Genomic DNA, 14,943 nt, shown 5'->3' with positions numbered 1-14,943 from the left:
TATGTTTTAACCATTTTTATGGCCTACTTCCTGAAAAATGACAACCAGTGGAATAGAATTACAAAAAAATGAGTTTTTGCAAATGGGCATTTTTGTAAAATTCCAGCAGAATTCAATTCCTCTCGAATATATTCACTCATCTCTACTACATAAAAACATAACCTTAGACAGATTGTAGAAAAGGAGAATAAGACTAGAATGGACTGGGCCTCCCCTTTCTCATGGGCCCTATAACATGGGGTCTATGATATGTAAACCTTTGCTTGAAGGAAGGTTAGAAGAAAAGTTTGCATTGTGGTTCTGTATTTCTACTGTTTATAATACTGCGCATAATTCTAATTCTTAGAACCATTTATAATTTATCTAATTCTCCTTCCTTGTAGGTCAGATTATATTGGTATTGACAGGCACATTATGGTGTTCTGATTGTTACACAACGATGCATGATCCATGATTACATATTTCCAGATGTCAAAGGCAAACAAACACAGTTGTAGAGGTATTCCTTTAGTGAGGGGTATTCCTATCTCGAAGATCCTATCCCAATATGTAATAGATGTAATAATATTAATATTAGCAAACACCTCCAATTAGAAATCTAGTAAATTTCTTCTAATTCTCTATGTCACTTATCCCATGTGCAGGGCATTGCAGTAGCTTAGGTATCCATGGTTACGACCACTAGCAACTAACTCTCACTATATGGGTGGTCGTAACCATGGATACCTAAGGTCCTGCAATGCCCTGCACATGAGGAAAGAGACATAGCAAATAAGAAGAACTATATTACACTTCTAATTTGAGGTATTTGCTAATATTATTATTACACTTACTACATATTGGGATAGGATCTTGGAGATAGGAATACCCCTCAATGAACGAAACGTCTGGAAACACTAGGATCCGCAGAATGGAACATAATATTAAAGACATACTGAACTGAGTACATAGAGTCCAGTGTATCACAAGGTTTATTGCTTTTGTGTTTCCTATAAATTGTAAAGTTGTATAGGCCAGGCTCCTACTAAATGCATCTTGTAAGCATTGGCACAGATTGGCAAACAAAAATGAAAGTTGTGCTGTGATTGGTTACTACAATTTTACTTTCACCTTCATAAATCGGCTGCACTGCCCCTAATAGTATCTTTTCATTCCGACAGGATTGGATCGATCCCTTGTCATATACCCAATATAACTTGAAAGTGGCTCATTGCCTGGCCTTGCACACATGGTGGTGAATAAAACCAGCAAAATGCTATGTGCACCAGACGTCCGGGTGTCGCTACTTTTGCTATAATGTAAACACTGTTCGTTTGTACCAAAACTGAATTTTAATTGTTACAATGTGCTATTCCAGTAAGCAGAGAGCTGGATTGGTTGACGGCACCATATAAATACAAGAATATTTTAAGCAGCTTCCGGAAAGGGAAAACCCCTTCAACAAGTCACCTGTCAAGGACTAGTAGATTGGGTATGGGCGCACAATGCACAGTATTTACACAAGGAGGTATGCCGTAAGTGTAGAATTCCTCTACTTCCTCCTGGAGGTTCTTAAACTTACTGTACATGTTTTCAGGTATGGAGTGGAAAGGACATCTGATACATTTGTTGTCTACCTCATACTCAATGGTCTCCAAAGAACGTATACAGCTTTATTATTTCTTTCTGGAACTTTACTACTCACATTTTGTCATTTTAGTAACAGCTTATTTCCTCAAATGCATTTTGCCATTGTACCTGGTAATCTTCACACTAGTTTTATGCTTCTATTGTGCTGAGTTGTGCCTTAAAGGGAATCTGTTGGCAGGATTTGGCTATTTAATCTGACAGTAGCATCATATAGGGCAAGTGAGTCTGATTCCAATGATGAATTACTTAGTTCACTGGGTGCAGCAGTTGTCACACAATCATAGTTTTAGATGTAGCATGAAGCAGAGCTGAGAAAGCTAACCCTGCCCCCACAGTGAGCTGCTTATCACAGGAGGCGGGGTCGGACCAGGGCTCACGCAGTCTGTGGTCCAGCATCTCCTAGTGATAATACCCTCATTGTAAGTAAACAACAGCACACAGCCAAAAAAGTGACACATTGTTGAATTCAGTGACTCAGCTTTCCTTCAAAGGGAATCTGTCACCAGGGCTTTGCCACTTAATCTGAAAGCAGCTTAGTGTAGAGAAAGAGATCCTGATTCTAGCTATGTATCATTTTCTGGGCTGATTAGTGTAGATTTGATAAAATAAGTGTTTTATCAGCAAGAGATTATCATTGCAGAACTAGTAAACCTGCTGCCAGGTAGTCAAGCATATTCTTGAGCTCTTTCCCACTGTACATAGGCAGAAAGCTGCCAATCAGTGGTGTAGGTGGGGTTATACAGAGCTCAACATTCAGAGAACTGGTAGATTTGCAGCAGATAAAACAGGGATTTTATCAAAACTACAGCAAGCAGACCAGTAAGTGATACATTGCTGGAATCAGGGTCTTTGCCCCTACATCATGATTTTCTAAGATAGGAGGTCAAAAACCTGGTGACAGATTCCCTTTAAAGGCAACCTGTCACATTGTGGATACAGTCTGATCTGTGAATGGCATGATATAGACAAGGAGAAGCTGAGCAGAATGATATATAGATTATTAGAAAATGATTCAATATAACTTGTATTTTATTCATTGACATCGTTGGTGTTTGTGTGTATATAAGAGTCCAGTGGGTAGTCCCACTCAATGATTGACAGCTATCTCTGCATGCACTGTCATTCAGGGAAGAATGCCAATCCCTGGACTGATATGCATACAAACACCAGGATTTCAATGAGAAAATGAAAGTTTTATTGAAAAATGTATATGTATATCAATCTGATCAGCTCCTCCAGCTCTATAACACTCTGCTTATAAAGAAAATACCATTTTTAACATGACAGGTTCCTTTTAACATTGCCCCACATCTTCTTGTTGACTTCCAATCCTTTTATAATGAGTTGATGATAAACTATCCCTCCTATAAGCGGAATATGTCACAACTCCCATTATTTGGATCCTGTGCTATACCCGTGATTTTAGCAGTGTGACTGTGCTACTTGAATGTCATTAATCATCAACTCCTCTGCACTGAGAAGGGAACTCATCCGTGAAACTACTATTAAGAAAGTACTTAAGTATGGAAAATTGATTTGTGACTTATACCTCATGAAACTTCAGACATTTTCTCAAATCAAACGCTTCAAATCTGATGTTTTCCAGTAACTCCGTGAATTTGTTTCCACTATATTATATTGTATAATTGAGTGTATTGTTTGATTCCAATATACAAAAATGACAAACTAGCTAGGAGTATTTTATATAATTGTAGACTATTCATTATATTATTTATAAGAGCCTGGATTATTCTGAGCTCAGGGTGATACATTATGAGAGCAAATATGTGCTTGAGTATATAGTATACAAGACCTGGAAGTACTTACCTACTGCTCTCTGCGGTGTGTTAAGTGGATATGAATTTGCTTCACACCATCCAACAGGGAAAATATTCATGGACTCCACGTCAACTATGTACTCAGGAACAGGCTTCACGAGACCTGAAATGTATGAAGAAATGATTGCTTTAGTATTGGCTGTAGGCAGTAGGTATTGTAAGATCAATGGGACTTTCAGCCAAGAGTTGTCACTTGGGTAAGAAAAGATCTGGCTAGATTTTACTGTCTTTGTTTTTCCTTCCTGAAATAATTTGTATGTTAACAGAGCAATATCTGTAGGTTTGTTACACCAAATTATAATTCCGCCAAAAAGTTATCTATGTACATGGCCATCTTTCACTACAAACAACCGCTGCTCTCTCCGGTGTCCAGCATCACTCTGCTCCTCTTCTCAGTGACGTCACTGCTGTGCATACTGTCCAGGTCATGCTGCGCTCTGCGTGACCCGGAAGTGACTTTTACAATCTAAGTCTGTGGAGCGTTAGAACAAAGCTCCATAGGTTTACAATGTAAAAGAGGCTTCCGACTCACGCATAGAGTGAGCTGCCTAGATGCAACTGTGGTAATGCCACTCAGAAGAAAAGCAGAACGGTGCTGGACACCAGAGAAAGCAGCAGTAGGTGAGTACATTCATACACTCACATTACATTACATGCACATACTTTTAATAAAAATATATACATGCGAGTGTTTAGTTAAAGTGTAAAGCGTCATTTCTGATCACTATTCAGAATGAGCAGTCATGTCTTTGCACATGAGGAATTTCACCATTTCGGGCTAGTATATGACTTGAATCTCTCATTTTCACCAGTTTTCGCCTTTGCAAACTCTAAATTTCAGCTGTCCCTGAGCTAGTGGGTGGAGACCAGCTGCTACAATGTCGGCCATAGCGACCATACACAGTAGATAGAGATATGAGGAATTCCAACTCTCCTGTCTCTCCATAGCACATATTCAGAAGCAGCAGTGCCATCGAGGACATTATATAGTCGTACTGAGCAATATAAATCAGCACTGAAGAAAGATAAAACACTTAGAGGGAATCATAGAGATGGGGCTACTACTTTAGTGCTTTTTTCTCTCTTACTCTGTTCCTATCTGCTCTTTCCCCTTATTAATGGGCTCAAAAAAATGATATAAACGTTGCATGAACCCTAAAGTTGAGACAATAAAACAGTCAGACTATCCAGTAAAAAAAAAGCTCTCATACAGCTCTATCAACACAAAAATTAAGAAGTTATGAATCTTGGAAAATGGTAAAACAAACCAAATTTTTTTTTTTCAAACTTCTGAATTTTTTTTTCCCACTTAAAAAAAAAAAAGTCTAAGTAAGATTTGTATTGCTGTAATTGTACAGACATGGAAAATCCATTTCATCCCAATTGGAATTGTTTTTCCTTTATGAAATTGTATGGTAAATTAGATAATCACATTAAAAAATAAAACGCTCATACTGCTATGTCAGTGAAAAAATAAAAATACTACGGTTCTTGCATGTAGCAGGAGGGAAAAATGCAAACGTAAAATGAAAAATGGCTGGGGAGGCAAGGGGTTAAATAGGCAGCATATATCATGATCCCACAGTGTGCTGATAGTTGATTCTACCTTAAACAAGTTGTCTACTACTGGAAATTCTCTTATAAATGGGCTCAAGGAAGTGAAAAAAACAGTGTTCTTCTGGCTCAGATAAAAAGTGGACGCTGCACTTGCTTAGTGGCTTCTGATTGGCTGCAACACATTTAGGAGCAGTGAAAGTCTAGGAGGTATCTTTTCCTTTTTTCTTTTCACCTTCCTGGGTCAATCAATTTGGGGTTGTTCAGTAGTGGGTTACAGCTTTAGGCCACGGCCCCACTATCAGTATTCAGTCAGTATTTTTTCTCAGGAGTGGGAGCCCAAACCAGGAGTGGGTAATAAATACAGAATTGGTGACTTGTTTCGGCTCCCACTCCTGAGAAAAAATACTAACCGAATACTGACCGAATACTGATAGTGGGGCCGTGGCCTTAATGTAATTGTATCAGGGCTTGTCTTAGCGGGATGAGGTGTGTTTATCAGTGGCACCATGTTGGGGTACATATAACTTATTAACTATTATTAATTCTTTATGGGAAGAAAGAAAAAAACAGCAATTCTGCCATTGTTTTTCTTTCCATTTTCAATTTTACTTTGCTTCACAAATGAAGTTATCTTTTTTTCTGCGGGTCAGCATGATTATGTAAATACCAAATATATATCATTTTATAAATAATTTATTACTTTGCACTTTAAATGCACTGTTTGAAAAAAAATAGCTTTTGTGATGTCATATTCTTATTGTGTAAGGGCCTATTTTTTATGGCAAGATGTAAATTTCATTGTTTCATTACTATTGTGGTGTATATCTGAATTTTTGATATTTTTATTACCGTACATTTTTTGGGAGGAAGAATGAATGAAAAAAACACTAATTTTGAATTGTACATGTATGTATAGTACAGACCAAAAGTTTGGACACACCTTCTCATTTAAAGATTTTTCTGTATTTTCATGACTATGAAAATTGTACATTCACACTGAAGGCATCAAAACTATGAATTAACACATGTGGAATTATATACTTAACAAAAAAGTGTGAAACAACTGAAAATATGTCTTATATTCTAGGTTCTTCAAAGTAGCCACCTTTTGCTTTGATGACTGCTTTGCACACTCTTGGCATTCTCTTGATGAGCTTCAAGAAGTAGTCACCGGAAATGGTTTTCACTTCACAGGTGTGCCCTGTCAGGTTTAATAAGTGGGATTTCTTGTCTTATAAATGGGGTTGGGACCATCAGTTGGGTTGTGCAGAAGTCTGGTGGATACACAGTTGATAGTCCTACTGAATAAGCTGTTAGAATTTGTATTATGGCAAGAAAAAAGCAGCTAAGTAAAGAAAAACGAGTGGCCATCATTACTTTAAGAAATGAAGGTCAGTCAGTGCGAAAAATTGGGAAAACTTTGAAAGTGTCCCCAAGTGCAGTTGCAAAAACCATCAAGCGTGTTTTGCACACGCCCGGACTGACTGGCGTGTGCGTGTTTAGTGATCCCACTGGACCATGAACCGGAGAGTGCCTGGAGGGGCGTAACTAAGTATCTACCCGATCTGACCAAGGTCGCACGACGGCTAATGACGCCTGTGCACCAGGGAGGAACCGAGCAGAGGGACCTGTTGACCCACACTGGGGAATACAGGAACAGGCAGATTAGAGCACAGGCTGGGTAGGGTCCAGTACAGACTAGGAGACGGGTTCGGACAAGGCTGAGCAGAGCGAAACCGCAGATGCGGTGGACAGGGCTGAGCAGAGCGAAACCGCAGATGCGGTGGACAAGGCTGAGCAGAGCGAAACCGCAGGCGCGGTGGACAAGGCTGAGCAGAGCGAAACCGCAAGTGCGGTGGACAAGGCTGAGCAGAGCGGGCAGAAACCGCCAGAGCGGTAAGTAAGGCAGAGCAGAGATAAACCGCCAAAGCGGTGAGCAAAGACAGAGCAGAGGGGACAGGGCTCTGTTCACATGGAACAGACTGGAAGGGAAAGGCAGAACCAGATACACACACGGTACTTGCAAAGAAGTAGCGAGAGGACTCCAAACTCATAAACAAAAGTACAGCGACAATGAGTAGGAGTTAGGTGCAGGTTCAGACTCTGCAGAAAAAGAGAGGAAACGGACAAAGAGACAAAACAGGTAACAGGTTAGGAGACAGTTCAGACAGGGACTGTACTGCAACGAAATACAGGAACGAGCCTAGGTAAAGCCAAGTGATGGTTCAGACACTGCAGCAAAAGGAAGGAAACGGACATAGGGACCAAACAAGTAACAGGTTAGGAGACAGTTCAGACAGGAACTGTTACTGCAGCGAAATACAGGAACGAGCCTGGGTATACGGCCCCTAGAGGCAGAAACAAACAGGCAAGGAGCGTGTTCAGACTGGCCTGGAAATACAGCCTCCAGGAAGGCGGACAGGCAGGAGAAACAGAACAGGACCTGGCACATTCAGAGTCAAGGAGCACACTGAATGATAGAGTTGCTCAGGCACCAGCTTCCAGGTGAAGCTGGTTTAAATATCCAGTGACTGACAGCAATAGGCTGAGGACACATTAGGGGTGTGCCCACAGCAGCTACAAGAAACACGAAGTGACCGGGCCGCCGCCCTAAGCAGCCAGAACAGAGGCAAACAGACAGCATGGAAAGAAGCCAGGCTAGCAGACTGGACTGATGATCAAGTTTGCGATCTTGCATAGTGGGAGATGGTGCCCTATGCAAGAATGCCGCCAGGTATGTTACAAAGCGCTACAAAGAAACTGGCTCACATGAGGACCGCCCCAGGAAAGGAAGACCAAGAGTCACCTCTGCTTCCGAGGATAAGTTTATCCGAGTCACCAGCCTTAGAAATCTCAGGTTAACAGCAGCTCAGATTAGAGACCAGGTCAATGCCACACAGAGTTCTAGCAGCAGACACATCTCTTCAACAACTGTTAAGAGGAGACTTTGTGCAGCAGGCCTTCATGGTAAAATAGCTGCTAGGAAACCAATGCTAAGGACAGGCAAAAAGCAGAAGAGACTTGTTTGGGCTAAAGAACACAAGGAATGGACATTAGACCAGTGGGAATCTGTGCTTTGGTCTGATGAGTCCAAATTTGAGATCTTTGGTTCCAACCACCGTGTCTTTGTGCGACGCAGAAAAGGTGAACGGATGGACTCTACATGCCTGGTTCCCACCGTGAAGCATGGAGGAGGAGGTGTGATGGTGTAGGGGTGCTTTGTTGGTGACACTGTTGGGGATTTATTCAAAATTGAAGGCATACTGAACCAGCATAGCTACCACAGCATCATGCAGTGGCATGCTATTCCATCCGGTTTGCGTTTAGTTGGACCATCATTTATTTTTCAACAGGACAATGACCCCAAACACACCTCCAGGCTGTGTAAGGGCTATTTGACCAAGAAGGGGAGTGATGGGGTGCTACGCCGGATGACCAGGCCTCCACAGTCACTAGACCTGAACCCAATCGAGATGGTTTGGGGTGAGCTGGACCGCAGAGTGAAGGCAAAAGGGCCAACAAGTGCTAAGCATCTCTGGGAACTCCTTCAAGATTGTTGGAAGACCATTTCTGGTGACTACCTCTTGAAGCTCATCAAGAGAATGCCAAGAGTGTGCAAAGCAGTCATCAAAGCAAAAGGTGGCTACTTTGAAGAACCTAGAATATAAGACATATTTTCAGTTGTTTCACACTTTTTTGTTAAGTATATAATTCCACATGTGCTAATTCATAGTTTTGAATGTACAATTCTCATAGTCATGAAAATGCAGAAAAATCTTTAAATGAGAAGGTGTGTCCAAACTTTTGGTCTGTACTGTATACATTTTTTTTAAACACCATTCACCATTTGGGATAATTGACATGAAATCTTTATTCGGTGGAACAATAAAATTATGATGATAAAAAACCTATGTGTATATATTTTATATGTTTTTAATTTTTTTGATTGGTCGCCATATTTTTCTAACTATAACTTTTATATTTTTTTCTGTAGATTGAGCTATTTTATGACTTATTTTGCAGGATATAGTGTGGTTTTCACTTGTACAATTTTTGGTTACATATAACTTTTTTTTATCTTCCTTTATTTAATCTTTTTGTATCAAGGATGAATGAAAAACAAATCTGGAATTGTATTATTTATATTTTTTACATCATCCACTATGCAGTATATTTGAGACAGTGCCTCTTACCAGAGCAGTTATACCACCATTCACTGCGCCTTTTTTTCTACATTGTAATGAACTCCTGCAATCCAATGTTTGAGAAAGTTCTTAATCTGACTGAAGCATCACATTTTTGGACTACGGAATAATAAAGACCTATACTTTGCAATTTTAAAGAGAATGCCTGGTTCTTTTTACTATGGTATGCAGTATACATAACATGATTCCTTTATTATGTAGTTTGATGCGATTATCGCGATACCCAATTTTTATATATTTTTTAAATTTTACTACTTTTGCAGCAGAAATTAATTTTTTACAACAAATCTTGTTTTTTGAGGGGGGGTCATCATATCGTAAAAGCTATAACTTTTTATTCTTTTGCTTACAAAGCTATATGAGGTTAATTTTTTGAGCTATCATTCTTATTGGCACCATTTTAGGGTGCATGCACACTTTTGATCACTTGTTTAATTTTGTGAAGCAGCATAAAAGCAAAATAATTCCTGACATATCAATTTTTATTTTGTAGCATTCACCATCCAGGATAAATAATTAATTTGTTTTCTAGCATGGATTGTTACAAATGAGGCGATACCAAACATATGTGGGTTTTTTAGGACTTTTGTTTTCTTTTTTTCAAAATAAACCATTATGTAATGGTGTATTATCCCAGTCTATCAGCATTTGACAGACAAGTAGCTTATAAGAAACCACCTCCAGCAATATCTGCTAAACTGTGATGTATGGCGGACATGAAGACCATTGCTAGGTCACTGGCTGGCATAGCAACCCATTGGCACCCCACAATCTCGCTGCGGGGGTGCAGATGGGCTGAAAGAGGGAGCATTTTCCATCTGTCAAATTCCTTAAATCCACTCAGTAACAACATCATGTAAACTTAAACGGCTGGGATCGCATATAGCTGTTGCAGTGGGAGCCCAGTTGTATGTAACAGCTCCTGTGCTATAACACCATCCTTGTACTTATAGCAGGATGTGTGGAGGGGTTAAGCAAGACTAATTTTAACTGTATTTCTAAGTGAATGATGAGTTCAGGAAGCAGAAGCATTAGAAGAAATGTTTCATAAGTGGAGAAATAAGCATAATTCTCTAATAAGATATACTACAAAATTTCTTAGACTCACTTATACCATTGATTTATGCTGTTTGTCGAATTGACATTGACCAATTTTAAACTCCAGAGAAATATTTTGCATATGACTATATGAAAATGAATGCATGACATTTCCAGTTCTTTCACAATCTTTTAAGTTTTGCATATACTGTAAATATTTGAATGCTATAAATATTTTTAAAAACTAAAAGAAGAAACTAAACCATGTACTGTTCTCCAACATTACTGTTTCACACATATTATAATTAACAAATAATTAATGAGGAAGGATCTAATGGGACAGTCTACTATAGTGTAAATCACATATAGTATGTGTAATATTTTTACAACATTTTGTTTATTCTTTAGAATGCTGGATTCTAATCTTCATAACAATTGCATGTACGATAAATATACTTCAGATGATAGTAACTGGTGCATGAGAATGCACATTAGAATTCTATATATCCTAGAATAGAAGTGAAGTGTAGTACCCTTACAATGCTTAGGGACAATTTAGTCCAACTTAATTGTAACTTTAAGGACAACTTCATTATCACTTTAAGTTTCACTTAAAAGACCTAGGTTTTTCTAGAACTAAGAAATTATTAAAATACAACAGAGGGGTGATAAACAAGGGAAACTAGAGATAAAGATTAAAATGAAAAAGCAGGACAAGTGCCCAAACATCTCCTCAAGTATTCTGCCAACTAGATAATATTGTATGATACTGTTGTAGCACCCCGAGGACTCGGCTGCTACAGGGGTAGTGCACCTCGAGCCAGAGGTGTGGTATTCCACTCCCGGGTAAGGATGGAGTGTGGGACTGAGCTCAGCTAGCTGCATGCACTACACTCATCCCATTTCCGGGGGACAGATCAATGGTACTCCCACTAGGTGAATGTGCAGGTACGACAGTGTCTGTCCCTGGCTGGAGTGGGAGGGGGGGGTGGAACATCCCAGTAGTGTAGGGGCAGATAGGGGAGGGGCTCTGGGCATAGAGATAGGAGCCCATTGGGTGCTAGTCACCTGGGCTCACACATAGAGGGAGTATATATGGTGGGCACCATCTTAGGACAGGGTGAGTCAGGGAGTGAGTCAGTCAGTCAGTCAGTCTGAGGAGAAGCAGAGCGGAGGAGCTCAGCCAGGAGGGCTGACAGGGAGCTGTGGCTCCGGCTGGGCCCAGCTCCAGGGCCAAGCCTGCAGTGGAGAGAGAGGAGGAAGAAAGGCCCAGAGACGCAGAGCCAGAGGGAACCCTGAGATCCCACAAGTTACCGGGTGAAGGGTTGGCGGAAACGGGTACCGGAACCCAAACTGGTGGAGGCTAATGATCCTCAGCCAGGAACCGGAGGTCGTGGTCAAGTTTTGCCACGACCCTCACCATATCCACCAGGAAGGCACACCACGAGTAGGGTCAGGAAAGCCAGAGAAGGTTTAACCACCAAGAGGCCCGAGGGAGCCGGACAAAGGTGGATCCCTGGTGGGGACGGCCAGCAGAAAGAGAGAGAGAGGGGAGCTCAGGACCACGCTCCGGAACTGCCTGGGGGTTAGCCGAGTCCCGCACCTGGTGAACGCAGTACGGCTCGGGTGGTCACTCCCGGCCGAAGTGACTGAAGTACCATCTGTGAGTAAAAACCCTGAAACTGCACCATACGTTTCTGACTCTCCTTGCTGCACCATCACAACCCCCATCATCTACACCTGCTGCCCTGAGGCCATACCCCTCCCGTTGGGGGTTATACCATCCCCGCTGCACCATCCTTCCACCGGCCTCAGCGGTCTGCCCTGCAGCGGCAGCTCCAAAGCTGCATTCAACGGGTGGCGTAGTCATCCAACATCTACTGCTAATAGACTCGCCACTTAGTTTGACTCCCTGGGCACGGACCGGGTCACCGCCACGAGACTACTACCCCCATCTGATCCGGCTCCGGGTAAGCCCCCGTGCGCGCGATGCCGCACGACACAGAAGGCCCAGGGGCGCGTCACTGTAATACTGAAATTCTCAAGATGTTTTACGCCTTACAAAACACTATGCCAAAAGAGGGGAAAAATAAGCAATCATGTGGCTTGTTCAAAAGGGGTGCTCAACTTAAGATTAAAGGGGTTGTCCACTTCTTGAACAACCCCTACTTAAATGCTTTATTCTCCAGTTTAAAATAAATAAGACACCTACCGCACCGGTGATGCTTTTCTTTATATGCTATGGGGCACTATTTAAGAAGGAGTTATGCAGGTAGTGGACAACCTCTTTAGCAATCACACCCCGGCAGAAGCAAATCACAAAACTGAACAACATACCGTAATTAGTAGCACATTTATTTTGGCCTCAGTTCTATGCCTGTCAAGTATCAAGAATTGTATCTAACATCTTCTATCCAAAATGACATCTTATTCTCATCATTCTATATTAAATGTTGTGGTGACAAGCAGTGGTAGATATCTATATAGGTCAGTATTTAACAGTATGTCCAATACTAGCTTTCCTTTAATATTACTGAAAAAGAAAAAAAACTTCCTGTTTTGACCTTTTTATGATTTGTGGCAGATGCAGGTGCTTGTTGGACCACTAAGAAATGTGCAAGAAGCTCAAACCACAACATCCTTTTCCTTTCTAATTGAATTTGTTGGATGTGTCAGCAATAGAGATCAGTATCACACATATTTGTTGCTGGTCCTACGGCAGTAAGCTGTTTTCAGAGAACTGTAATGTCGATCATGCGCTGATCGAGCTCTATTAAGTTGATGCTCAGTACTGGGCCATGTGAGAGGCTTGGGAAATTCAGTATCTGATAAACATTATTACAAATAATACAATTTTGCTTGGTTAAGTTTCCAGATGAGCTGATTGGTTTCCAAGTAGCGATAAAAGGACACAAAACACTCATGTGAAGCTTGGTTTTTTTTTTGGCTATACATAGAGATGAGCTAATAAAATGCAACCCATGGCCTCCCACTGACTTGTTTTTTCCTAAAATATAAAAGCTATCTAACCCCACCTAAAGAAAGGCTTCACAAGGCTTTGCATAAAACAAATAAAATACAACTGTAAGTTAATTTAAAGAGAACCTATCATGTAAAATAACTATCAACCTGCAGATATGGGGGTAATCTACAGATCTGACATCATGCAGTGGCAGCACTGAGAGCCCCGCTGCCGGGAGGAAATAAACTTTATCCCCCCAGGCGGCGTTCTGCTTTCAGTCATAGGGGTGGCACTGGCATGGGTTGAGTCACCGCTCTGTGTATAGAGAGTGGCGGCTGTAACCGCGCCCCCGGCACCAACTGACAGCCGGCTCTAATGCTGAGCGAGCTGTCAGTCAGTGACGGGGACACAGTTACAGCTGCCGTTCTCTATACACAGATCGATGACTGAACCCATGTCGATGCCATCCCTATGACTGGAAGCAGAACGCTGCCAGAGTGAATAAAGTTCATTACCTCTCGGTAGCAGGGCTCTCACTGCCAAAATGCTATTAACCTGTAGATTAACCGCATATCTGAAGATTAATAGCATTATATTATATGACAAGTTCCCTTTAAATACATAAGTAAAAAATAAGTATTAATTTCAGTATCTCAACAGTGACCGTTAAGTGAATTTCCCTCCCTTTAAAACCTGTCATTTTTAATCTTTAAATAATGCAGTGATTTAAGGGGGTTATCTAATACAAACAAATCCCAGTTCATATGGACATCATGTAGTGTGATCCCATACTCATCACTCCTCTTCTTGAACTAGAATAAAGAATCGCTGTGTAAGAACGAGGACTGGAGCAATTCTCGTGTTATAGGACATGTAATATTACATCTTCCATGAAGCAGCTGCGGCTGACAATATTAGCTGTTTACCAGCGAGCACGCGGCTTATCGGTGCAGCAGGTGCTTTTTGAAAGCGGTTATCTCTGATGAGAAACCCTTACATTTCTCAATATATCTTGAAAGGTTTGTTTTTATATGTAACTCAAATTCATTGCATAGACATAGATGTACAGCACAAGTTCTGGCTCCCTATAGCCAACACAATAGAAGCCTACGGCGTAGTCTGTTATTTCTGAGTTCAATATATGACAATATGCAGTAAGATACATCTATTAGCAGGCAACCACAATGTTCTTTTTTTGCCATTCATTATTGGCACTAAATGAAATTTACCAACTAGTATTCCTCAAATAAAGATGTCAGGAGCAACTGGAAAAGAATGGGTTAACCTGCGCTGCCATCAATACTAATGATAAGACCGGATTCCACAGATATGTGGTTTTATAGTCAATGCGTTTCAAAGTATACAACTTCTTCGTCAGGACAAATCAAAAGTATGTCCTGATGAAGAAGTTGTATACTTCAAAATACGTTGACTACTAAGCCACATATCTGTGGAATCCGGTCTTCTCATCATTATTGATGGTAGTGCATGTTAACCCATTCTTTTCCAGTTGCGCCTGATTTCTCCTCCTGGGTCTGCAGCAGCCTAAGCCTTATTAGTGGTTGTGTGCACACAATCCTACCAGGTGAGCACAATTGTACAGTGTTATCCTTTTTTCTATCCAGAAAAGACCCTACTGTGTTTTTTGTTTTCTTCTATTTTTTTTTTCATAATTCAAATAAAGATGTGGCTCAAAATCTAAAAAAAAAAATTG

General features: G+C 40.8%; 1 protein-coding gene across 5 annotated transcripts in view; it reads right to left on the bottom strand.

The window, feature by feature from the left end:
• Positions 1-14,943, bottom strand: part of SFMBT2 (Scm like with four mbt domains 2) — a 281,711-nt gene that overhangs the window by 65,886 nt on the left and 200,882 nt on the right. For all 5 annotated transcript variants that reach the window (XM_073652450.1, XM_073652449.1, XM_073652448.1 and 2 more), the window contains one exon: positions 3,457-3,570. In XM_073652450.1, coding sequence (XP_073508551.1) covers positions 3,457-3,570 — 114 coding nt within the window. The remainder of the gene's footprint in view (positions 1-3,456; positions 3,571-14,943) is intronic.

The sequence above is a fragment of the Phyllobates terribilis genome, unplaced genomic scaffold (assembly GCF_046119375.1).
Source record: "Phyllobates terribilis strain yellow unplaced genomic scaffold, ASM4611937v1 Scaffold_11__3_contigs__length_659146591, whole genome shotgun sequence".
Taxonomy (NCBI): domain Eukaryota; kingdom Metazoa; phylum Chordata; class Amphibia; order Anura; family Dendrobatidae; genus Phyllobates; species Phyllobates terribilis.
The sequence above is the reverse complement of the archived record's forward strand: the minus strand, read 5'-3'. Positions and strand labels throughout refer to the sequence as shown.